This window comes from Canis aureus, unplaced genomic scaffold, assembly GCF_053574225.1.
Source record: "Canis aureus isolate CA01 unplaced genomic scaffold, VMU_Caureus_v.1.0 NW_027326424.1_RagTag, whole genome shotgun sequence".
Classification (NCBI taxonomy): Eukaryota; Metazoa; Chordata; class Mammalia; order Carnivora; family Canidae; genus Canis; species Canis aureus.
In genome coordinates this window covers 555761-581812 of record NW_027554415.1, presented here as the reverse complement: position 1 = coordinate 581812, position 26052 = coordinate 555761, and the positions used below count along the sequence as shown (strand labels likewise).

Below are 26052 nucleotides of genomic sequence, written 5' to 3'. Positions count from 1 at the left end.
CTCCGGGCGGCCCCCCGCGGGACAGACCCTCCGCCGGGGTGGGGGTGGGGGTGGGGGTGGGGGGCCCGTCGCCCTAACCTCCGCCCTCGTGGCCGCCCCGGGGGCCCGTTACCCCGGGAGGGAGCGCTGCCGCCACTGTTGAGTCGGGCGGTTCTGAAAGTGAGCGGCCTCGGGATCCACACCGAGAACTTTGATTACACCTCGTGGTCCTGTGTTAGCTTCTCTCCGGGGCGAACAGGGGGCCCCGAGTGCCTTCGCGTGCAGGAGCTCGGGCGCCCTCGCCGCGTGGTGCCGTGACTGTGCCCGCGCGTGTACTACCCGCGCCCCCCGCGCCCCGCGCCCCGCCGGGGGTCACCTGACCGCGCCGAGGGCCGCCCCCTCCCGAGCGGGGGAGCCCCGGAGCGAGCGGCCGGCGCCCGCGGCGGGCGGGGTGCGCGGGGCGATGGGCAGGCCCCCGGCGGGGCGGGCGGCGCGGAGGCTGCAGGTGGGGGCTGCGGCGGGCGGGCCGAGCGCCGCGCGCCTCGTCTGCGAGAGGAGGGAAAACAAAAGCGTCCGCGGCGGTTCGGTGGCTGCGCGCGGCTCGACGAGGCAGAGCCCGGGGCGCGTGCGGGGGGCGCGGAGGCCGGGCCGCGGCTGCTCTGCTCGCGCCCGGGGCCGCCGACGGGAGGACGGGGCGCGCCGGCACAGGTGGTCCGCGGCGAGCCGGAGCGAGGAGCATGGCCAGGTGCGGCGGGACGAGCGGGCCCCGGGCCTCGCGGGCGCCCGGCTCCAGGTGAGCGAGCCCCAACTTGCCGCGCCCCCCGCGGGGCCGCCCGCCAGGCTGGGGCTTTTGTTCGGCGCCGCGGGTCGGGCCGGGGCCAGGGTCCGGGCGGGGGGCTGCGCGGGGGGCTGCGGCTCGGCCCCGGGGCTGCGGGGCTCGGCCGGGCGCCCGGGACCTGCTGAGCCGGCGCTCCCCGGCCTGCCACGGCGCCCCGAGACCTCGGGCTGCGCCCGCCTTATCTCCATTTTCCACCTAATTGAGACCAAATATGCTAAGTTTGAAATGGCCCCGACCCCCGGGGCGCCCGCCCCAGGCTGCCCGCGGCGCGGCCTCTGCCCCCCGAGCCGGAGCCCGCCCGCCCGCCCGGGGAGGACGCGGGGTCGTCGCCGGCGGATGCCGAGGCCGCTCCGACGATCGGGCGGAGGCGCGCGCAAGACGGGCGCGCGATGCCTCGTCTCGCTGTGCGGGGACCCTGTCTTTTGTTCCAGCCTCTGTATTTTCCTGTGTGTGTGTGAGTTTTTTTTTTTTTTTTTTTTTTTTTTTTTTTACAAAGAAAGCGTCGCCTGTGCTTTCTGTGACAGGGGACTTGTCTGCCAGTTTGCCATTGTGCACTCAGGAATCTGCTCCATTCTGAAGTGAACTGCCCAGAGGTATTAGTCAAGAAGCTGGAGGAGGCTGGGGAGTGGGGAGAGGTGGGTTTTTCTTTCTCTTCTTCTTTCTTCCTTTTTTTTTTTTTTTTAATTATTAGCTCAGAAGTGTCTGATTCACATGATTTTAAGAGGAAATGGGGGAGAGGCATTTAGTTTTGAATTGGATGCAGGTCTGTGCTGTGCTTTTGAAATATATCGAACAGCCATAAGTCCAAGATCATCCTTCTGACGTGTACCTGATGTACTGGTGCCCTTATTGCCAGTCAAGTGGAGCATTAAATGCTTTATCAGCTGAGTGGAAGATAGGATTGATTCTCTTATAAAAACTGAGGTGCCAGAAGACAGGTGCCTGAACAAAAGGTCATCTACTTTCTGTTCTGAGGAATGTCAAGAATGAGCCTCTAGAGAAAGCATTAGCAGGATTCCCATCAGAAAATGATTTTCATTCAGTTCATGGTAACATGCATAAATGGGCCTTTATTAAAGGATATAGTGTCCAAATTGGTATCATTGTGTGTAGATTTATTATACCTGGTTTCATAGGCCATAAGAAATTTATAGGAAGGTTTACATTTGGTAAAATTCTAGGTAGTCTTTCTCATTTTACTTGTCACTTCCATAACAAGATATCAGCACCTTGCAGCCAAAATCAGCAGGAACATACATATCGTTGAACCAATGTGGGTTCATTGACTCATCACAATGAGGGAAAGCTCACACCTACAGGGAACTGTGTGACATCTCAGTAGGAAGCCTTAGAATTTGGTCTTCCAAGAGATGTTTTTTAAGAGGGTTCAAGGAAGTGAGAGTTCTTTATAGATTAAATACTCTGAAGGGCAGGGATGATTTTCTGACAGGGTTTCTAAGTAATTCTTACCTAGAAGGTGAAAAGATGAAGCAAGGCTAAAGCTGCAATAGGAAAGATACAGCAGAGAGTGGTCTGTTTTTTCTCTTGATATCATCAGTCATAGAGAGACCTTCTCTGAAGTTGGTGTGCTAAGAAATTGTTGATGTTTGGCAGAAGAACACCAAGGTATAGCTGTCAGTTCCAGGCCAGCACTTACCAACAAGACCTAATTGATAGCTCTAGGTTAGCTTTCATCTGTCATCTTTTCTCTCTCACACACAGTCCAGGAACTTTTGTTTACCAGGAGACCCTGTTAAACTGGTCCTTTATAAAGGGAAGCCCACTTTTGTAGTACAAGATGCTAATAAAATATTTTTTAAATTATCAGCAATTATTTACAGAAAACAAGAGGGGAAACCTTTTTCTTGAATTAGTTGATGCTTTAAAAAAAAGTCCATGGATCATAAAGGGGCACATAAATTTTGAAAACCATCATACTCTTTTTGGCAATCTCATCTTACAACTTGGATTAAAAATAAATTATTTCTACCTAACCCAACATAGTCATTCAAATTTTATTTGATAATTAGATAATATCTAAATCTGAGAAGAAAGTAATAGTCCCATTTTCATTACTGATAAAACCGTATCTCCAACACCATATTCAATTCTATTTAACACTACATTTTAAGAATAAAATAATGACAGCAATTTTGAAATATCTAAAGCTGCATCATGCAGAAGAACCTGTAGACTTACTCTATTCTGTTCCAAAAGCCAAAATCAGTATCATTAGCTTTATGTAATAGGGAACAAAGATTTCTGTTCAGCAGTAGGAATAAATGTCTCATAATTAAGAACTACCCAGAAATGGAATGGGTTACGTAATTATATAGTGAAATGTCCAACATTGAAAATGTTAAAAACAGAGGCTGAATGAACACAGAAAAAGCAGACATAACTGGAACATCTGGAATGAGAGTTTGAACTACATGGTTGGTCAAGACCCTCTCTGACTCTGAAGGCAAAAGCAATGAGTAAGAGAATGGAGTTAGAAAGTTAGTAAGTTACCATGATCTAGGGCAAGTTAAAGGCCATCATATTTGTCAGGGTTCCAGAGAACCCAATACTGGAGATGAGAGAAAAGATAACCTAAAAGGTTGAGGCAGTCTTGGTTCCCTAGTTTCTAAAATCAAGCCATTGATATGGAAAATTCAAGTTTATAAGGAAAAAAATGTTTCCAGTGATGCTATCCGTACCTCAATCACAATGTCCTCCTTTTCATCTCTATGAGCCTGCAATTTAATATAATACCTACTAAGTACAAGGCATTCAACACAAAGGAATTTGTTGTGATTACTCTCCTCAAACGGGAGATAAATGTCTCTATTTCCAAACTCTTGCAAAGGCTCTGAGAAAAAGATCTTTGAGTATTCTCTGAGGGAGCGAAATAAAGCAACTCAGTATGAAAAACAAGTGTTAGGTTTAGTATGCCTCTGGTTTCAGAGCTTAAGAAACTTGAACTTGGAAATCAGATGTAACTGTGTTTAATGCCAGCCCTTTCACTTTCACGCACTAGCTGTGTAACCTTGGGCAAGTTACTCACCTTCTCTGAACCTTTGTTTCTCCCGTAAAACAGAATTAAAAATCTATAGCCACAGAGGCTCATTAGCATTAAGTGAGGTGATGCATATGAAGGTTCTAGCGTAGCCCGACAGAGTCAACCATCAGGAAATGTTACGAGATAATGAGAATAACTTTGCAATGGTATGCCATAGTGTCAGCAGCTTTTCCTGTCGAAGTGAAGCATTTTCTATGTGAGCAGAATGTTTCCCCAGGAAGATAAGATGTTATTATTTAACCTGCAGCTTTTGTCAGTTTGGCAAAGGTTAAACTTACAAAAAAAAAAAAAACACACAGAAATTTCTAATTCATTATAAGTCAGTCTATCATGTCTTCAAGGCCATTCTGTTATGAATTTAAACTACTATTGCAGAGTTAAATGAAATTTCACTTCTGTTTTTTTCCAGTCCTCCAGATAGATTCATTATACAGTTTAACATCGGGGAAGAGTTTGGATAAACCACTTTTAAGGTTTTTATACAGATTTTTAAATCTGAGATTGATTGAACCTGGATAGCTACTGACTTCACTCCACTTGATCTCTCACTTTTCAAGATCATCACATTAACTTTATCCATAGGAATACATACAGCAGTAGACTACTATGATTTAGCATTCCTAGAAAACATTTATTCCATTCTCCAGCTAGGGGAAAAAATTTCTTTGCAAATTCAGCATATATGTGTGTATGTGTCTCTGTTTAAGAAACTAGTATCAATATAAGATCATATAGCATTAGCCTCTTAACCTTCCTGTCGTTTGTGTACACACCATTTGGTTAGATCCAGAAAACTGATGCTTTATTTAAATCTACTTTAGCAGTGGAAGTAAAAGGAAATCACATCCTCAAACTTGAGGAAAAGTGCTATGTAGATTGTGAAAAATCCCTCAACGATTCCATTTTGTACACAGTTTCCTGTCCAGTATTTAATCCTATTTTCAAAGGTAATTGTCGAGGTTAAAAATATATAATTTAAGGGAAATGGAAAAGCCACTTGGTTCGTTGTCTCCCAATGCATTAAAAATATCCCCTTTGTAATCCTGGAGAAGTATGCAAATTATAAGGCTGGGGAGAACCACTATTGAAAAATACTGTACTGTATCTTCATGTGATGTTTAAGACTAACTACTACCCACATTTCTTTAAGAATCATTTCAGAGGATCAGCTAAAAATGCTGTTAACCGTAAGAGACTCCATCTGCCAAAGTGTATTAAAGTGACATACCATTAATGCTAGTTCAACCTAAAAAACAATCATCCTGTAATGAAATGCTTTATATAAACTCAGGAAAGCTAGGAGACTCACAGTTCTCTATGAAATTAGCCGGTATTTGAGACCAACGGTGGAATGATATGGAAATGGTAATTTGACTCCCTGTAATGGCTTAGTAATGGCCCCTTACCTCTTAGTCCTAGATGTGTTTGCTTTTGTGAATATGTCTAAAAGACCTAGAAATAAATGACTTTTTTCCGAAATGAAGGAAGGATTTTGAAGAAGCAGTTGTACTTAAAAAGTTGGGAAATAAATTTTCCTTGCTCACTCCCCACATTTCTCCCTAACACATAAAAACGCAGACATGAACATGCCTTACACACAAATGCACATGCGCATGTATGCGCATGCACACTTTGTAATGAAGTCACGTCTATTAAAAAAATTTTTTTAAAGATTTTATTTATTTATTCATGAGAGACACAGAGAGAGAGGCAGAGACACAGGCAGAGGGAGAAGCAGGCTCCATGCAGGGAGCCCGACGTGGGACTCGATCCAGGGTCTCCAGGATCACACACTGAGCTGAAGGCGGCGCTAAACCGCTGAGCCACCTGGGCTGCCCTAAAAAAAATTTTTTTAAGTGAATTTGCCTATTTCAAAATAAGAGCATCAAACACTGAACCCAGTTCACTAACATATTTGAGGTGGTCATAATCTCCTTCCATGGGTGTCTTTAGTTCAGAGGAAAAGACTAGATGATATTGACATGACTACAAATGAGGAGCAGAATGAGACAAAAGTGTCTGTAGTACTTGCTTCTGAAACTCAATAATAAAGCACCATCAGATTTTACAAAGGTCAAATTGGGAGTAAACAGAAGCTAGCACACTCTCCTGGCGATTTACAATTTGACCAAATTCACAGCCTTTATCTGATCAAATTATGAGAGCCCTGTTTAGAGGCATCAATCATTGCGGAGGTCCTAAATGTGAAGGAAGTGATGAAGAGTATTTTCGCTTTACCACAAGTGAAATTCAGAAATAAAAAGGAATCTTCTGGAGCAGAGACTTCATGACCCAAGAATCTTAATGTCTCTCGGTTTTCAAATCAGAGATGGCTCTACAATAGACAGGATCATCGTCCAGAAAACACCATGTGCTTTAACACCTGGACTTGCTTGCCCACTCCCAGCTTGTCTTTATCTTTCCTCTTTCCTACCTTAAAATTTTCTTCATTAGATAGGCACCTGGTCTCTATAAGTTTGCTATTAAATATGCTGCCTGGAAGAATTTTTTGACCTTTGCTCTAAGTGGAGATTTGCCTGTCAGGTTATCTAGCTAATACTTGTGTCTGTGATACAATAAAACATAGTTAAATTTCAAGGAAGAAAGAGAAAATATATGTGAAATTTTTATCATTTGACTTTCATCTTTATCATTTGACTTTCTTACAGCTGTGTTCAAATATCCCTATTATCTGGCTTTAATTTATATTTCTAAACTATTTTCTACTGTTCCCTTTCATGTTCCATTTATTGGCCTCTTGACTCTTCCCTGTATGTCTCACACTTTTCCACACCTGTGACTTTGTTCATTCTTTTTCTGAAGCCCTCACAAATGTCACATCCTTGATAATTTGTCCATTGGTAGAGGGGATCACTTGAGACAGCTGTACACAGTAAAGACTTTAGCTCCAAAGAGCAGTTTTGAGCTTGTGAGTGGTTCTCAAATTATAATGTGCATAAAAATCACCTGGAGTGCTTGCCAATGATGGAGATTTTGTGGCTCAACCTCAAAGATTCTGATTCAGTAGTTCTGTGAAGACCCAGAATATGCACTGTTAATCTCCAGGTGACTCCAATGCAGGTGATTCCAGGGCCTCTTTAAGACACACTGTTGTAAGAACATCTCTGTTTTTAAAATTCCTGACTAAAGGCTTTCCAGAAGATATTTTTTTCCAAAGCACAAATGTTATTTAAATTATTATTAATTCCCAGAAATTCCATTCTAGAAACACTAGAATACAGGCATTTGTATCCTATGCCTGCCTAACTGGATTAAAAAAATTTAGATGCAACACAGCTAAATATGGGTTAATGAAATTGCTATTAATCACTTTTTGAGAAAATGTAGGCATCCCGGGAACATGCTGTAATTTCCATCACTTTTATACTGCCTCTGCCAGCTCTGTAGTTAAAGAGTAACAAAACAACTGTTTATGAAAAGGGTAGGTTTAAGATGAAAATAATCATTTTGCAAAAGTGAGGAAACAGTATCAGAGCCTGCGAACTGTGCTCTTCCAAGTGGAGAATCCAGTATTTGTAATAAATTCCTTTTGCTCTGGATGAGTTCTGCATTTTCAATGAGGTGAACTTGGCAACATTCTAGTTGATTTTAATAAAAATAGCTGCTTTGAGGACAGGGAGCTGAGGTTGCCAAATTTACAGCTGCCTTGCACAATTACTCTTACACCTCCTTCAGGGCTACTTAGAACCAGTAAGCAAATTAAGTGTATCGATTGCAATTTTGTTGGACTAACAGCCCCCCCCCCTTTTTTTTTAAGGAATAAACTTGATTCCTTTCAGTATGTGTCTGTTCAGAGTGATCTCTTTTCTTTTCAGCCATAACACAAAGACAACATCATGGCTGGATCCTCGACTTGCGAAAAAGGCTAAACCTCCAGAAGAGTGCAAAGAGAATGGTAGGTCATTAAGTTTCTATGATGTTTCTGCGTTGCGCTTTGAGCATGTTTGTGTTTCTTAAAGGAGGGTCTCACCGACAGGAGCAATCATGTAGTTGAGACAATTTTAAAGGTGTATTATTTAATGCTTAGAGAGGAGAGAGAATTAACGCGGCTTTTCAGCAGTGCCATGTGGTTTTCCTTTCTCTTTCTGAGGAAACTGCCGGATATCACATCTCTGTCATCTCTGTTGGTTCTATGTGACTCCTGGCCTGACTTTCCACCACCTTCTAAGGACTTTTTGTTTGCAATATGTCTCTCTGAGGACTCTTATCTTTTCATTGGCATCAAACATGATATATAGAGAAACAGTCTTGTGGACCTATAAATATTATTGATTTTTGTGTTTAGAGGCATAGCATTCTGCTGGTTATTAAAGAATCGGTGGTATACAGATCTATACATATGGCTACTTTCCTTTAATCAAATATTTGAATTAAATAACCAGTTGCATGAATGTCCTGGGATATCCTTAGTATTTTCTAGTTTCTAGTGTAGTAATACTAACTTGCTTAGAAACTGACTGTTTTCATGTATGTGAAGAATGTTTTTGAACAATGTTGGGGGTTAGATGGGTGTAAACCTTGCACTGATATTAGTAAATTAGATGAAGTCTGTTACAGATGACACTTGTAATTTTTAAAGATGTTGAGTTTAATGTTAAAGAACACTTAAAATTTAGCTAAAATGATAAATAGCATACTCTCCTTTGATTTATTATTTGACTACAATCAAGCCTTTATCTCCTCAACCTATTAGAGCCCTGTTCACAGGCATCTATCATTGAGAAGCTCTTAAAAGTGGAGAAAGTGATGAGAGTTTAAACTTTTAAAAAAGTTTTTGAAAAGTCAACTTTTTATAAGTCTCTAATTCTAAAAGTCCTTTGTAACAATAGTTCTGGCTTTATCAGATAATATTTTGATAACATTGTTCATTTCTGTAACTGTTCACAAGCTAGTTGTAAAGAGTTCAATTAAGAATTATAGTGTACAGTTTATATGTACATATTTGAATGCATAAATATCCAGTTTTTAACCACTGTCTATATTAAATTTTATATTTATAGCTATATCTGTATGCTTTCTGTAGAATAGTATGACTGCTTGTGGTTGAAGCCCATAAAATTCTGTGACCTGGACTTTTGATCACCATTAGGCTATATATTTCCTTGACACCAGTAAGACGTATGCTGCAGATTGTGATCAGTTATAAATTAAAATGGCCTGATCTGTTATATATGGAAGTTACAATTCACTTTTGCCGCAGATGTAAAAACCTTAGTATATCCTAATTAAAATGAATGTAACGATTTGCAGTGCTGTGACACATTGAACTTCTCAGCTGTCTTGTTCCTTTGAGTTATTCTTTTTATTAGAAAAAGCTGTTAAAATCAAACTTTAAAATTCTGGGAGAGATGTAGGCATAAGACGTTGCATAATTTTAATATTCCAATGTTATCAGTTTTTCCCACATCCGCACTTGTCTGTCTTCTTAGGATGATAAATACCTAAAATATGATGCCAGTGTCTGAGGAGCACATGTCATTGAAAAACAAGCCCTGCAATATAGTCTTGTAGTTCAGAATGATTTATAACCAGTCAATTACTATTTGTTTTCATTTTCTACAAAATAAATAACTCCTAGATTTTATTCCGTATATTACTGGAATGTTATACAATGGAAATTAACATCTAGTTAGTTAGAATACTATTATTCCAGACACATATTTTAAGTTTTCTTGCCAAGAAAATTGCTTTTATGTAATACTGTTACTTCTGTTTTATTTTTCGTTTCTTTAAGACATAGGTTAAAATTGTGTGTTTAAATGTTGGATGTTAATGGACTGCTGTTGAGCTAGCCAATTAAGTGAGGTTTCTTTATATGTTCCACTCAGACCAAACAAAGTAGAGTAATTTTCTGGGATCCCTGGGTGGCGCAGCGGTTTTGCGCCTGCCTTCGGCCCAGGGCGCGATCCCGGAGACCCGGGATCGAATCCCACGTCGGGCTCCCGGTGCATGGAGCCTGCTTCTCCCTCTGCCTGTGTCTCTGCCTCTCTCTCAATCTCTCTGTGACTATCATAAATAAATAAAAATTAAAAAAAAAAAAAAACAACAAAGTAGAGTAATTTTCTGAATGCTGGGATGTGTGTAAAATGTGTATAAAAAAATTATATGGAGGCTCAAGATGATAATATCTTTCTCCAGCAAAGGTTTATACTTTTTATGCCAGTGAGATAGAGTGGAGGCTAATTACTTAGTCCAATCTGGAGTTAAGCCAATAGGAGGTTGGGCTGAGTTTTGGTAGGACCCGATTTATCTCTGGTTTGTTCCTGTGCTTAGGATGTTTGCCCAAGGTTTTCAACTAACAGTCTATTTGCAGGTCAGCAAGCATTTTCTATAAAGGGTAGGTAGCCTATATTTTAGGCTTTGCAGGTTATCCAGTCTCTTTGTAACTACTCATTATGCAAAAGCAGACAAATCAATATATAATTAAAGGACATGGATGTATTTTGATGGAGCTTTGTTTATGAGCAGAGAATTTGAGTTTTGTATACTTTCAGGATTTGAATTTCAAAATACTGTTCTTTTGATTATTTTTTTTTTTTTTTTGGCAACCATTTAAAAGTATATAAATTGGTCTTCATTTCTGGACCATACAGAAAATAGAGGCAGGCTGGATTTGGTCCACAGGACAAATCCTGGCCCCGTGTGTTCATGTGGGGCCTTCCTCTTGGCAGATCTTAAATGCCAATATTTTAAAAATGTTTTTTCTTCCTAGTATTGCAAGACTGCCAAAAACCTGTGGTGCATTTCAGGGGTTTTAGCTTAGCTGTTTGCCTCTAGACCTTGCAGCTTCTGAATTGACAGATGTCATCATGGGATAATGGGTTGTCTGTTTAAGATCTCTCAAGTCTATATTTTGTCATTGGCATCAAACATGATATATAGAGAAACAGTCTTGTGGACCTATAAATATTATTGATTTTTGTGTTTAGAGGCATAGCATTCTGCTGGTTATTAAAGAATCGGTGGTATGCAGATCTATACATATGGCTCTCAAGACTCCTCAGCTTTCGGCTGGCTTCCCTAACCTCTAGCAGTGGCCTTCTACCTAGGCAGTCTGGGTTCTTACCACAGCCCAGAATCAACAAAATCAGCTGCAAATTCTTCCCTCACTTCTTCAGGGTTTTCTCCTCTTTGGAATCCTAGGCCTGTTGTTTCAGCAGTGCTGATGCCTTTAAATTGTTTATTTTTTACATTTTGTGTAGATTTTTTTTGTGTTCTCATGGTTTATAAGCTTCTCACTCCATCCTACCTGGAAGCAAAAGTTTTATGCAGTATTTTTTAAATTGAACATTTTAGAGCTTATTGGATTGCATAACTATAAATTCTTTATTATTATCGTAATTAAAATTTTGATCTCTCAAAATGGAATTCCATGATGTTGTATATATGTGCATACTGTCATGAATGTGCATATGTATTGTGTGTGCGTGTGTGGATATGGATCTGTAAATGTTGACATTTTTAGTTCTGTTAACACTGGTACATAAAGTTAATTCCTTGGTCAACTACAAAAGAAGAAGCTGAGTGAAAGAGTGATGGAAGGGAGGTTATCAACTGATTTAAATTATTCTTGGGCTAGAGAAAAAAACTAGCAAATATTTTCTTATTGTTATCAAGGGGGACATGGGAACATAGATGGCTCCATACAAATACATATTAAACAACCATCTGTTGACACCAAAGCAACCATTTTATCTTGAAGCATAATGTACTAAACGTGAACGCATACTTCCTTCTCTCACAATACAGTCGAAAGTACTAAAGTCACTACATTCTGTGCATTTGTCATCGCTCTGCATTTTTAGAGTTTTAGCACCAGTCTACATAGCAGAAAAAAAAAAATCTCCACCTACTACTGGATTCTAATATTAGTATTTGGGGGAGTGCCATTTAGCAAGCCAATATAGTCTTTTACAAAACGCCACAGAAATAGTGGTTAACTATTAAACAGTTTGGAGGCAAGATCAGTGAACTGCATATAAAAAACATCAACATATGTGTCTCTGGCCCCCACAATCAGTACCATGGGGTTTCTCCTGAGACATTGCTGATCACATATATCTCAGTGGTGACACATCCCCCAAGATTCACTGAGCTATAGGGTTAACGTCAAACATGATTCAAGCCTTGGGGTGCCTGGGTGGCTCGGTCATTTGAGTGTGCAACTCTTGGTTTCAGCTCAGGTCATGATCTCACGAGTCATGAGATGAAGCCCCATGTCCCCATGTCAGGTTCTGCACTCAGGGGGGGAAGTCTGCTTGAGATTCCCGCCCTCTGCCCCTCCCCCCCCCCCACTCTCTTTCTCATAAATAAATAAGTCTTTTTGAAGACACCTCATAGGATCATTCTTTTCTTAAAGTTGAAATGTAATTAAATTATCACATTCAGAAGAAGAAATTGTGTGAAATTTGGAGTCAAGGAAACTTCTAATCCGAACACAAATCTGTGGGCTCTTGGGAAAGGTACTTCTTCACTTCTGAGAACCTAAGGTTTCTTACCTGTAAAAATGGGAAGGATATCTGTTTCCTGTAGATTCAGCTTCACAAATAAAAGGGACAGTGCTTGTGACACTACAGGCTCTCAATAACTGTTCCTTTCTTTTCCTTTTCTGTGTGTTCTGAGCCAACAAATGAGCCTCATAGAAGACAAGAGGAAGAATTCAGAATAGTTGGCCTACCTAAAGAGCTTTGAATTATTCTAGAGTATCCTGGAGAGATGGAAATGAACAAAACCCTTGGAGGCTAAAATTATCTGCCTAGCTAATTCCAGCCTAATATTGATAGATTAAAGATTGTCCCCCTCTATTCTGTTACGATGGCTCTAAATTCTCAGAAAATTGTAATCACAGCTGTACATACTAGGTGGCTTCATTTCCATATTCAATGTGTATGAATTATAAGGCAGTTTTCTCATATTGCTGTAAAAACAATCACATAATCTTAACCTCTTTACCTATGTGAGAACTCCATTTCCATTGACATTTAGTTAAAACTAAAGTTTTGAGTTATTTATCTTTAAAAAAAATGGTGTCCAAAATGCACATAAATGAAGATAGCATAAGCTATGTTTGGAATATATATTAAGTGGATTTTTTTTTCAAGAGGAGGTTGCCTTTTTTTATATATATCAATATAGTGTACTGAGTTTTCCTTTTATTTTGCATTTATTTTTAAATTTTTTTCTTTGAATTCAATTTCCCAACATATAGTATAACACCCAGTGTTCATCCCCTCAAGTGCCCTCCTTAGTGCCTGTCACCCAGTCATCCCATCCTTTGTTTGTTTCCCAGTGTTAGGAGTCTCTCATGGATTGTCTTCCTCTCTAATTCCCCCTCCTCGATTTCCCTCCTTTCCCTTATAGTCCCTTTCACTATTTCTTATATTCCACGTATGAGTGAGACCATGAGAAGGGTGCCTATTCTAAAATAATAGAAAACACTAATCAATTTTAGGTCATTTCTTTTTTCTTTCTTTTCCAAATTTTTAAGTTCCAATTAGCTAACATACAGTGTAATATTAGTTTCAGGTGTAGAATTTAGTGATTCATCACTTATATTCAGCCCCCAGTGCTCATCACAAGTACCCTTCTTAATGCCTATTTAGCCCATCCCCCTGCCCCCCTCCCCTCGAGCAGCCCTCAGTTCTCCATAGTCTGTTTTCTGGTGTTTCTCTCTCTTCCCACCCCCCATGTTCATCTGTTTTATTTCTTAAATTACACATATGAGTGAAATCACACAGTATTTGTCTTTCTCTGACTTATTTCACTTAGCATAATACTCTCTAGCTCCATCTATGTCATCACAAATGGTAAGATTTCATTCTTTTTTTATGGCTGAGGAATATTCAATTGTATATGTGTGTACCACATCCTCTTTATCCATTCATCAATCTATGGATTGATGTCGGATTGTTTCCATAATTAGCAATTGTGGATAATGCTGCTATAAATATCAGGATACATGCATCCCTTTGATTTAGTACTTTTGTATTCTTTGGGTGAATACCTAGTAGTGCAATTGCTGGATCACAGGGTAGTTCTACTTTTAACTTTTTGAGGAACCTTCATACTCTTTTCCAGAGTGGCTGCACCAGTCTGCATTCCCACCAACAGTATAAGAGGGTTCCCCTTTTTCTGCATCCTCATCAACATCTGTTGTATCCTGTGTTGTTAATTTTAGCCATTCTGACAGGTGTGAGGTGATGTCTCATTGTAGTTTTGATTTGTGTTTCCCTGATGATGAATGATGTTGAGCATCTTTTCATGTGTCTGTTAGCCATCTGTACGTAGTTTTAGGTCATTTCTTAAGTGAATTTCTTAACTGTCACACAGATTAGGAAACACATAATTTTATTTTTGTAGTTCACATTCTGTTCCTAGAATGCATAGTTTATTTCTTTTTCAAATAGGGACTTTGGCCTGTTGTCTCATTAAATTTGTATTGATAATTAATGACCCTAATTTCTCAACAATAAATATGAGCAAATTAATTTCACCTTTGAATATTTGTTTTCCTGATCTAATAAACCTAAGATTATGTTTGTAAAGTACCTTGATAGCTTTCCCCTAGGAATAATTCAGTAAAACAGGCTCTGGGGCACCTGGGAGGCTTATTGGTTAAATATCTGCTTTTGGCTCTGGTCATGATCTAGGAGTCCTGGGATTGAGCCCCATGTTGGTCTTCCTGATCAGTGGGGCATCTGCTTCTCCCTCTCCCTCTGCCACTTTCTCCTTACTCATCCACTTGCTCTCTCTCTCAAATGAATGAGTAAAAGATTAGAAAAAAACAGACTCTAAAGATACCCCTCAAGTACTGAAACTTTAGAATCGAAAAATCATTGATATTTTGAACTCCTATCTTTAAATATTATGAACTGATTTGAATGTTACTTTGTTTTTATAATGATATTTAGGATGTTTTATTAAAAATTTGAGGAAATTTAAAATATCTTAATAGAAACTGTTCTTATTTTGCTAACTGGTACTTATTCATATTAGTCATGATTTTTTTATAGCAGCACTTTGAGGTATGCTTCATCCAATAATATAGTACCTTTTCCAGTGTTTTCAGCTTAGGGGTACTACAAAATACCAACACTTTAGGAATATAAATCTTTTGTGGAGGAAATAATAAAATAAAATAAAAATAAATCATATAGGATAGATTTTTCCACTGCTTTGCATAGATACCAATTCTTCTGTTTATGGCTGACATCTGTAATAATTGGCCCCCATCTACTCTGAGTGATTAGTGTCCAGACCATAAAAGTTGTTAAATATTTTAAATATCATTTTTGCACTAATCATTTATGTATTTCTCTTTTCTACTTCCAATCTTTATCATGGCTATAAAATAGTACCTGTGTAAGGATTATAAAATTGCATCCTTTTATTCTTGATTGCTCAAGTTTCTTTTATATTTAGGAATGAGTTATGTCTTGTCTTTACTGCTTAATGCATGCAGGTTTGAAAATAATATTGACAGCATCAAATCTGCTTGTTTTGTGCAATAGCAAAATAATTTCAAGATATTTCAAATATGGCTTTTCAAAGTTTTTTATTTTGAAATATTTATAAATTCACAGGAAATTCTAGGGAGGGCCCAAACACCCCTAACAAAGATCCCCAATGTTAACACCTTACATGAATATAATACCGGATCAAAATCAGGAAACTGACACTGGTACAATCCACAGATTGATTTCACTAGCTATCCAAATACTGGTGTATGTATGTGTATGTGTGTATTTTCATGCAGTTATATCACATATGTAGTTACATGTGACCATGACCACAGTCAAGATTCATAACTCTTCCATCCCATAAGACTCTCTTATGCTACCACTTTATATCCATATCCATCCCCTCTCACTGCACAACCCCTAACCCTTAACAACCACTAATCTGTTCTCCATGTCAATTTCTTTGGTATTTCAAAAATGTTCTAAAAATGGAATCATGCAGTGAATAAACTTTTGAGATGGACTTTTTTCCACTCAACTTAATTTCGTTGAAACCCATTCAAGTATGTGTATCAATAGTTTGCTACTTTTTATGTACCACTGTTTGTTTAAGCATTTACCTGTTGAAGGACATCTAGGTTGATTCCAGCTTCTAGTTAATATGAAAAAAGCTGCCACAAACATTTGTATATAGGATTTTTCATGAACATAGATCTTTTACCTGGGATAAAAGCTCAAGACAGTAATTGCTAGGTTTTTTGGAAAATACATTTTTAGCTTTAGAATAAACAGCTGTACTATTTTCCAGAATGGCTATATTCTTTTACTTCCCACCAGCAATGAACCAATTTTCTCTACATCCTTTCCAGCATTTGGTGTTATGACTTTTTAAATTTTAGTTATTCTGAGAGGTGTGTAATATTACATTATGGTTTTAATTTGTATTTCCCTAATGGCTAATGATATTGAACATCTGTTTTGAAAAATATTATTTATTTATATGAGAGAGAGAGATTGTGAGAGAGAGCACAGTGTGGGGGGGAGGGGAGAGGGAGTCTCTCCACTGAGCAGGGGGCTCCTTTCCAGGACTTTGGGATCATGACCTGAGCCAAAGGCAGGCAGACCCTTAGCCAACTGAGCCACCCAGGTGGTTCTTGAACATCTTTTCATGTAATTATTTCTCATCTGTGTATCCTGCTTGGTAACATGTCTGATGATGCCTTTTGCCCAAATCTTAATTAGATTATTTTTTTTAATTTGGTTTTGAGAATTATTTACATATTCTATATATAATAAATCCCTTTATCAGATATGTTGTTTATAAACATTGCCTCCCAAACTATGATTTTTATTTTATCCTCTTAACGGGGTCTTTTGCAGAGAAAATATTTTTAATTTTGATGAAGTCAAATTTATCAATTTTTAGCAATTTATCAAATTTATCAATTTTTCCTTTTCTGAAACATGCTTTCAGTATCAAATATAAAAACTCTCTAACCAGCCCTAGACGCCAAAGAGTTTCTCATTTTTCCCCTAAATTGTGTACTTCAATATTTGACCTGTAAGTCTGTGACCTACTTTGAAATAATTTTCGTATAAGGTGTAAGATCTAGGTTGAGATTTTTAAATTATTATTATTACTATTATTATTATTGCTGTAGCCTATGGATGTCCACTTGCTTTAGCACTGTTAGGTGAAAAGGCTATCCTTCCTCCAGTAAACTGTGTGTACAACTTTGCCATAAATCATTTGGGTTCCATTGATCTATGGGTCTTTCTCTGCACCAGAACCATCCTGTCTAGATTACTGTAGCCATATTCTAATCCCTAATATTGGGTACACTGATATTCCCTAACTTAGTTTTTTAAATGTATAAATAGATAGAAGGTTTAATTAATCAGGAAGATTTAAAAAATTCTAAATGCATATGCATCTGATAACATACCTTCAAGTTTTATATAAAGGAAAAAATTACAAATCTGAAAAGAGGATTTGAAAAATTTATGGAGTATATTACCTCATGTACCTCTCCTTTCTCAATATTTTAAACAAAAAGAAAGATTTGAATAACAGAAATAGTAATCTTGATTTAAAAGCCACATATAGACACTGCACTTAGATGGAAAGTACGTTCTCAAGCACACAGAGTACTTTACAAACAATGAGTACATGGTAGTCTGTGGAGCAAGTCTCAAGAAATTTCAAAGTTGACAGTCCTGTGTTACAGAAAACCTTAATTATGTATCAATAGAAAGATAACTAAAATACTGCCCATGCTTTGAAATATAAAAACGATTTTAACATGTGTTTTTTCCAAATTTATTGAGATATAATTGATATATTGTATAGTTAACGATATACAACATTATCATTTGATACACATATATATTGTGAAATGAATGACACAATAATAAGTTTATTGTGTTAATACATCCAACAACTCATATAATTACTTTATGTGGGGGGTTGGGATGAGAACATTTAAGATTTACTCTCTTAGCAACCTTCAAGTATAATACATAGTACTATGAACTGTAATCAGCATGCTGTACATTATATCTCCAGAGCTAATTCATCTCATAACTGGAAGTTTGTATCTTTTGACCAACATCCCCCCATTTCCTCCATTTCTTAGCCTTCCATTCTGCTCTGTAGGATATTTTTTTTACCCACTCCCTTAGTACAGATCGTTGAAACTTCTTGACGGGGTCACCCGTGGGGAGAAGCCTCAGTGCCCCCGTTGGAGGGAGGTCCTGCCCCCTCCCCGAAAGCCTGGGGCTCCCTTGGCTGTATTTTGCAGGGGCAGGTGAAGTCCACGGGCCTGCATGTCCGTCTCCCACTGCTGGTGGGAGGTCAGGGGACGGCAGGGGTCGGGTCCTCCCAGGACACCTCCCTGGCCGCTCTGGTGCCTTGGGAATCTGAACGGGCTCCTTAACCCTGCTGAGCCTCCGCTTCCTCAGCTGTGGATGAGCAGGGCATCTGGCTGGCGGGGCTGCGGCCTCTGCCTCCCTGCCGCCTGGTTCTGGGTCTGCGCCCTCCCCGGCTGCCTCACACACTGAGGTGCCCACCCCGGGGGCGCCGGCCCCTCCCGCCCTCATCACTGGGATGCCTTGCTGGTGCCCCCACCCCAGCCTGAGAGCTCCCCATGGAACGGGTGGCCCGTGGTCCTAAACCTTCACTGGATGAGCGCCTGAGACTCCAAAGAGAAACTCCTGGCCTTTGAGTCTTGGAATCATCTTTCTGATTTCCTAGCGACAGGTCTTCCATAGTCCTCCTGGTGTGGCCTCCGCTGTGGCCTGGAGGTGGACCCCGACCATGTCTCCCGCCCCTCCTACCCTCTGCCCCTGCTCTCTGTCCCCCCAGCTCTCGGGTGTCACCTCTGCTCCCCCCTCCTCCCGCCCCCACATCTCTCGCTACCATGGGAACGTGCGGTGGTGCCCACGTGTCGTCCCCCATCCGCCCCTGCAGCGTCTCAGTCACCGTGTGCAAAGGCCGTGGTGACCGAGTGACATTTGGATGCTGTGGTGGCTCAGGGTGGAAATTTCCTTCTGCCCCCTTAGTGCAGCCGTCCCTCCCCTGGCCTGTCTGGGGCTGTTCCGAGCAGAGCCACTCCCCGCTCCCTCCTGCTTTCAGGCTCCCAGGAGCTGGAGACAGACACCCAGGCCACCCCGGGTGACCCTGACAGCAGGCGTGGCTGGGTGCTTGGCCGGGCCCCGCAGTAAGAGCAGGAGCAGCTCTCCTCGTAGGGGGGCGTGGTGCATGCAGCCCCTTACACCCAGCATCCAGCCCCCCCAGCTGGTGGGGACACTCAAGGTCAATGTTTTAGCTCCACGAGGGAGCGATTTCCAAACCCTTTGGTGTTGACTTTACTGCAAGTGGACAAGGAGCCGGTGACAGAGGGGTCTCGCCTTTTCCTGGTTGGTGTGGCCAGGACTGCTGAGGCTGCCTGCGGTCCCGAAGGGGACTCCTCATAGTCCTTGTCCGCTGCGTGACCCGGGTCTGTAACGCCCGCTTACGGTCCGGCTCCCTTCTCTGACTCTAGTGGGGAATAGGTTTTGTTTTTTTTTTTTTTTTAAAGATTTATTTATTTATTCATGATAGACATAGAGAGAGAGAAAGAGGCAGAGACACAGGAGGAGGGAGAAGCAGGCTCCATGCACCGGGAGCCTGACGTGGGATTCGATCCCGGGTCTCCAGGATCGCGCCCTGGGCCAAAGGCAGGCGCCAAACCGCTGCGCCACCCAGGGATCCCGTGGGAATAGGTTTTTTTCTTGGGCCCCTTCACCTGCTTTACGTAATGGGCTCCTCCCACCTGTGGGATGAGTTGCTGGGAAGTGACTTGCCCGAGGTCACACAGCAGAGCTGGGCACCGTGGCCTCTCGGCTCTTGGCCTGGCGCTCCGGACCCTTTTGTCTTAAACCTGTCTCCTGGGCAGCGGACAGGCCTCGGAGACCTCCTGCGCCCCAAGACCCCCCACTGACCGCCCTCTCCTGTCTTATGTTCGGCAGAGCCTTCGTGCGGCGGCCACGGGACCCAGGTCAACGTCACGTGCATCGTGAACGTGTGCAGCAGCAGCGGCTCCGACCACGGCCCTCAGTGCTCCTCCCAGGCCAGCCACACGACGGGGGACGTGGATGCCAGCCCCTCCAGCTCCCCAGATGACCAGCAGGTCCCCTTCTCCCAGGAGGAGTGCCCGTTTCAGTTCCAGCCAGGGGCTCTAGAGACTCTGCTGGAGAACCCAGAGGATAAGCCCCTGCCCCTTGGTGTGCCTGACGCTGGCATGAAGTCCAGTTAGCCAGACTGGCGTGAGCTGTGTCACAGCCCAGGTGGGCTGTTCCTGGGCCTTCTAGGCCCCCACCCCCCAGGACTCTGGCTCTTTCTGGGCCAAATTCCTTTAGTGGCCCCACAGCCTCAGCCTTCCTCTCATCTGCTGGCAGAAGGGTGAGGCAGGGAGAATTGTGGGAAAGCGCTCCTGGCGTGGTGTGCGTCCCTCCGGGAGGCTAGCTGGACGTGGGCATGCCGGCCCGCCTGGAGCCAGCCCTTGCCACTCTGAGTGCTGCCCCCCCGCCCCAGCTGGTCCTGCGAGTTCAGCTTCTAGAGCCCTTATTTTTGTAATTTTTTTACTTTTAAAAAAAATCCCTGGGCTCTGTGCAGCCCTGGCTTCCTGGGAGGCCCCGCATCCTGCCTTCCATGGAGAAGGGGCAGTGCTTTAGCCTGATGCTGAGACTATAGGACGGTCCCAGCATGGCGGGGGCGGGGGGTGTCCTTGATCAGATGGTTCCGTGCAGGGAGGGGACGGGGGACCCCGGGTGCAGCTTGCAGCACCCCCGGATCCGTGCCTGCCAGCTTTACCTCCTGCACGCGGCGGGAATCAGACACTCAGAGGGCCCAGCCAAGCAGCCCCCGCGAGTGCTCCGGTTGGGGCAAGACGGCCAACCTCCAACCAGAAATCTTCCGATTTTAACACCCGGCAATTAAAAAAAAAAGAAGAAGAAAAAGAAAAGCACCATGCAGGCGGAGGAGCCAGCAAAATGACCAAGCGGAAGTCGGAGCTCGCTGGTCTCTGCTTTGACCGTCAGGGATTCACCTGCGGCTCCAGCCCCGCCTCCCGCCTCCCTCGGTGCCGGCTTCCCCGAGGGAATTTCAGGAACCGGAGATGACTGAGGCCCACAGTCTCCCTCCTCCTACCTCAGCCCCCGCCTCCGAGGAGGCTCCTCTTGGCCTCAGCACCCCCACCTTGCTGGTCCTGGAGCCCCAGGGAGCCTGCGGGGCCGCCGGGGTGCTCTGCCTGCCGGGGTCTCCTGGGGACGCGGGACGCCGAGAGCCAGTCTTGTGTCCGTGTGTCTGTCGTGTGCTGTTGGTCTGTGGAGCCGTGTTGTTGGGTCGTCCGGCCGGCCCGAAGCAGCTGAAACCGGCAGTTCTGTCCCAGGATTCTTTCCTGTTAACGGGTCAGGCCCCTTCCCCCAGACACGCACCCAGAGTCCTTCAGAGCACGGATGGACAGACGGACGCGTGCGGCCTTGACCGAATTCTGGAAGGAACGGGGTGGGGTGGGGTGGGGTGGGGGGCTCCTGGACAAGCCAGCCGGGTCCCGGGTACTTGGATCCCTTGTTGAAAATTCCACTGGACTCGGGGCTGGACTTGGATCTGAGCTCTGGACGGTAGGCGAGTCCAGCCAGTGCCATGAGGAGAAAGAGCTTCCCAGAAACCAGGATTCCCTTGGAGTCCGACGTCCGGCTCCCAGGCCGCCCCTGCCCCTGCCCTGCCCCTGCCCTGCCCCTGCCCCTGCCCCTGCCCTGCCCCTGCCCTGCCCCTGCCCTGCCCTGCCCCTGCCCCCGGCCTCGAGGCGGTGGAGCGTGTCTGCCCCCTGGTGGGCCGCCCCGGGACGACCTCAGGCCCCGCTGCTCTCCCAGGGCAGCTCTGACCCCGAAGGAGACCCTCCCTGGGGGGCCGCGGCTCCCAGGCTTGTTGATCCCCGAGTTTGTACTGTATACTGGGCAGCACTCCTGCTTCTAAGTAAACCTTGTTTTGTACATCGACTCCTGGCTCTGGCTGTGCGTCTGAGCTGGGGCCTGTCCGTGGTCCGTGGTGCCACCGATGCGTAGGGGGCGGTGGAGTGGTGGCCGCTGGGCCTGGGACCCCCACGCTGCGCTTGCTGAGAGCCCGGCCCTCCGCCCTCCGTCACGCCCAGCACCTCCTGCCGGCCTCTGACTGCGCCCTCGTCCCAGGCCCTGCCACTCGCTGTCATCAGCCTGTTTTGGGGTGAAGGGGGGGTCTCTGCAGATCTGCTTGTTCACAGGCGGTGGGAGCGAGGCTCCATCCGGTGGCACCTACGCCACCTACGAGGCCCATCGCGGGTGCTCAGGGCAGTGTGGGGTGGGGGGCAGCTCCAGTAGTACAGGGGGGCCCGGGGCACAGCCTGGGGGGCCAGTGCTGGACGTGACCCTAGACCTGTTTCTGAGACTGGAGCCCTTTTCCAGAACGAAAAGTGGGGAGGAGGTTGCAGGCAGAGAGACTTCAGGAGAAGGTGGGGGGGGCGGGGAGGGGGGAGCCTGGCTGGCCTTGAAATCACCAAGCCAACCCCCGGGTCAGGGTGGCCGCCTGGGCGCTGCCCTCTTCCTTCTGGGTGATTCCCTGGACCTCTCGCCCTCGGCCCTGCCTCCGCCCTCTCCATCCCCAGAGCAGGGCTCCGCAAACTCGAGCTGGGAGGGGAGAGCCGCTCGGATGCCCCTTGAGCTTCTATATTTCCTCTCCATTATTGCCCGAGGAGACAGGCGAGGTACCCACCACCCTGCCGCGCAGAGGAGGGCGCCGGGCAGGGCCCGAGGCGTGGTACTTCTCCAAGTCCAGCTGGGAGGACAGCCTGCCCGGGGAGGCTCCCGATAACCAGCTCCTTAGAACTGCACAACAGAGCCACAGGGTCTGGGGTTAAAGGGCAAGCACTCTCTCCCCTCCCCCCTCCCTCCTCCCTCCCTCCCTTCTCCTCCCTCCTGCTCCCTCCCTCTCCCCCTCCCTCCCTCTCCCTCCCTACCTCCTCCACCCTCTCTCCCTTCCCACTCCCTTCCCCTCCCTCCCTCTCCCTCCCCCCTCTCTCCCTCCCTCCCCTGGACTCCTCTGCTGCAGAGCTGAGAGGCTGCCCCGGGGCAAAGCTAACCGGGAGCCAGGGACTGTGTTCTAGCTTCGCCAGGAACCCGCAGTGTGGACCTGAACCTCCGTGTCCCATCTGGAGCTCAGACCTTGCACCTGTAAGCCAAGAGGGCGGGCGTCTGAGCTGTCCCCAGCTGTCCTGAGCTGTCTGGGCCTGCGCTGCCTGATACGGCACCGGCACCGGGGGCCCTGGCCACCGTTGAGCACCGAGCGCAGCCAGTGCTACCCGAGGCGCGTGAAGTACATCTCAGGGCAGGATGCGGATTTTGAAGACCCAGCACAAAACAGATATAAAATATCTCATCAATCATTTTTGCATTGATGGCATATTGACATAACATTTTGCAGTGTCAGCTAGATAAAATATTAACATTAACTTTACCTGTTTGTTTTCATGCTAACGTGGATACTAGAACATTTGGAATTAGTATGTGATTCGCACTATATTCCTATCAGACAGTTAAATACCTTCACAATTTGATGAAATGAGTTTGTAATTACAATTGCAACCCCGCACCCCCACCCTGCCTGGGGGGCCTGAGTGGCTCAGCTGGTTGAGCATCTGACTGGATTTCAGCTCTGGTTGTGACCTTGGGGTAATGAGATTGAGCAGCCTCTGCACTGGGCATAGATTCTCTCTCCCTCCCCCTGTGCTTTCTCTCTAAAAAGAAAAAAAAATTGCAACACCTCCCCCCACCCCTGAGATCCCTACCTCCCCTCTGGGACTCTTAAAGCCCTTATCACTTGTTACGATATCTTATAATTTACATCTCTGTTACATTTATTGCTTACTGTCTGCTCCTCTTGCTAGAACATAATCTCCAGTGAGGCAGGGGTTTGCTATTTTGCTTAGTCATGTGGCGCCAAGTACATAGAATAGTGCCAGGCTCATAGTAGGTGCTCAATAAAAGGTGAACGAGTGAATGAATGTAGGCATAGGAAGTATGGGGGGGTTCCATTGTCACCAAATCTTCCAATTTTTCTAGAAAGGCCCCAAATACAGATTCTCATGTATTATCTCCAGCTTTTAAAAATATTTTAACAATTTATTTTGGAGGGAGTGCAAGCAGGGGAGAGAGGGAGAGGGAGAGAGGATCTCAAGCAGACTCCCTTAACTCCCACTTAGAGCCCATGTGTGGCTTGATCCAACCCCTAGAAAATGAGCTGAGGCAAAATCAAGAGTCCGACACCCAACTGACCGAGTCACCCAGGCGCCCCAATCTCCAGCCTTTTAAATGTTGTAATTCTAATTCTGTTACAGCAAGGTGTGGGCCAAAGGAAACATTTCTGTAGTGTCCAGTCCTCTCTGGTCTAGAGGATTCTGGGGGCTGATGCACACTAGGCCAGATGAGAAAGGGCCTGATGGAGGGAGTCCTGAGGAGGCCCCTCAAATCTAGCCTGTCCCAGAAAACTTGCCCCTTGTGGGCCAAGGTGCATCTAAGGGTCCAGCGTGGGTGGCGATTAAGGGACATCCCCCACCTCGTGTGCCCCTCACCAGTGGGGTGTCCGTGGCCAGTAGATGCTCCCATGCTGTGACCGCTGCATCTACCGTGGCTCAATCCTGGGACTGAATCCTGAATCGGGCTCCCAACTCAGTGAGGAGCCTGCTTATCCCTCTCCCCTCCCCCCTGTTCATGCCCTCTCTCTCTCCCTCTAATTAAACAACAAAAAAAAAACCTTTAAAGTTTTTAACTGCTATGAATAAAGCTGCTGTGAACATTCCTGTACGTCTTTGCAGACACATGTGATTCCATTTCTCTCGGGTAGATATTTAGTAGGAGGATGGCTGTCTGGTCCATGCGCCTTCCGAGGGATTCCAAAGTGAGGGCCCAAAGACTTTTCAGTAGTACTAGTTGATTGGTGTCCTGGCATCTGCATTTTTAAAAAATATTTTATTTATTATTTATTCAAGATAGACAGAGAGAGAGAGAGAGGCAGAGGGAGAAGCAGGCTCCATGCCGGGAGCCCGATGTGGGACTCAATCCTAGGACCCGGGATCACGCCCTGGGCCAAAGGCAGGCGCCAAACCGCTGACTTACCCAGGGACCCCCTGGCATCTGCATTTTTAATAAACTCCCCAGGTACAGCTGAGGGTTCCTGTGCTAGAAGATCTGGACTCAGATCCTTCCGCTCTAATGGGCTGCTTCCCTTCTGCCTCCCATCTGCAGAGTCTGAGGTTTCACACCCAAACCTCATTCCCCGAGGGGACCTGGCGTTGAGATTCTGATAGGCGGTTCCCACCCCTGAGGAGCTCAGGCCTTGCCAGGAATGTTCAGCCCGCAGTCGCCTTCATTAGCTCAGCGTTATGAGGGTTGATAATTATGATGGTTAATACCCTACTGCAACCTTGCCATCAAGCCTCCTGCATCTTCTGACTTTTATGAGCTGAGGTCTTCCTGTCCTTGTGGGGCTGATGCAAGATGAAGGGTTCATTTGTTCATTTATTCCTTCGTTCACCTACAGCACCTCTAACCGGGCCTTTTCTGTGCGAGGCAATATCTCGATGCTAGAGAGGCATTTGTGGAAGGGAAAATCAGTGCTTTCAGGGTGCAGAAAGGTGATGATAAGTAGGAACAAGATAATTTCAAGTACCATTAAGTCCTGTATATGAGGAAATACAACAGGGTGATGGTTGAAGGGAACCTTAGGTAAGATAGCGGGGAAATGCTCTGGGAGGTGGAATCCAGCTATAGGACCCTCTGGCTATAGGACCCTCTGGCTATAGGACCATCCAGCTATAGGACCATCTGAGGGGGCCCCCGCAGCCTGCAGCCTCTGGAGGAAGACTGGGAGCTCTTCAGCTGTGGCTGGTTTGTATGGAGAAGTGCCGCACGTGTAAAGGGCACGCTAAATTTCAAAAACTTACTATAAAAAATCCCCCTAAAATACCGCATGATTTCTTTTTCTTTTTTTTTTTTCCTGTCGGCTTCCAGGTTGATATGGTCATATTCTGGACATACTGAATTATGTGAAATACATGATTTTCCCTTTTTTTCTTTTAAAAAATGTACGAAGTAGTAAATTAAAAACTACGATGTGGCTTGTC

The 26052-nt window shown here is 44.7% G+C and overlaps 1 protein-coding gene across 1 annotated transcript; it reads left to right on the top strand.

The window, feature by feature from the left end:
• The first annotated feature begins 571 nt into the window (after window positions 1-571).
• On the top strand, window positions 572-26052 carry LOC144309494 (tumor necrosis factor receptor superfamily member 1B-like). The gene is made up of 3 exons (XM_077890585.1): window positions 572-772; window positions 7715-7794; window positions 19868-26052. Exons 1-3 carry the CDS (start codon window positions 717-719, stop codon window positions 20152-20154), a joined length of 423 nt encoding a protein of 140 aa, XP_077746711.1. The 5' UTR covers window positions 572-716; the 3' UTR covers window positions 20155-26052.

Excerpts from the sequence above, each read along its gene's own strand:
- LOC144309494 (XM_077890585.1), top strand. The coding sequence starts at position 717 with ATGGCCAGGTGCGGCGGGACGAGCGGGCCCCGGGCCTCGCGGGCGCCC. Across the intron at positions 773-7,714 it reads TCGCGGGCGCCCGGCTCCAG|CCATAACACAAAGACAACAT; the intron begins GTGAGCGAGCCC and ends TTTTCTTTTCAG. Across the intron at positions 7,795-19,867 it reads AGAAGAGTGCAAAGAGAATG|AGCCTTCGTGCGGCGGCCAC; the intron begins GTAGGTCATTAA and ends TATGTTCGGCAG.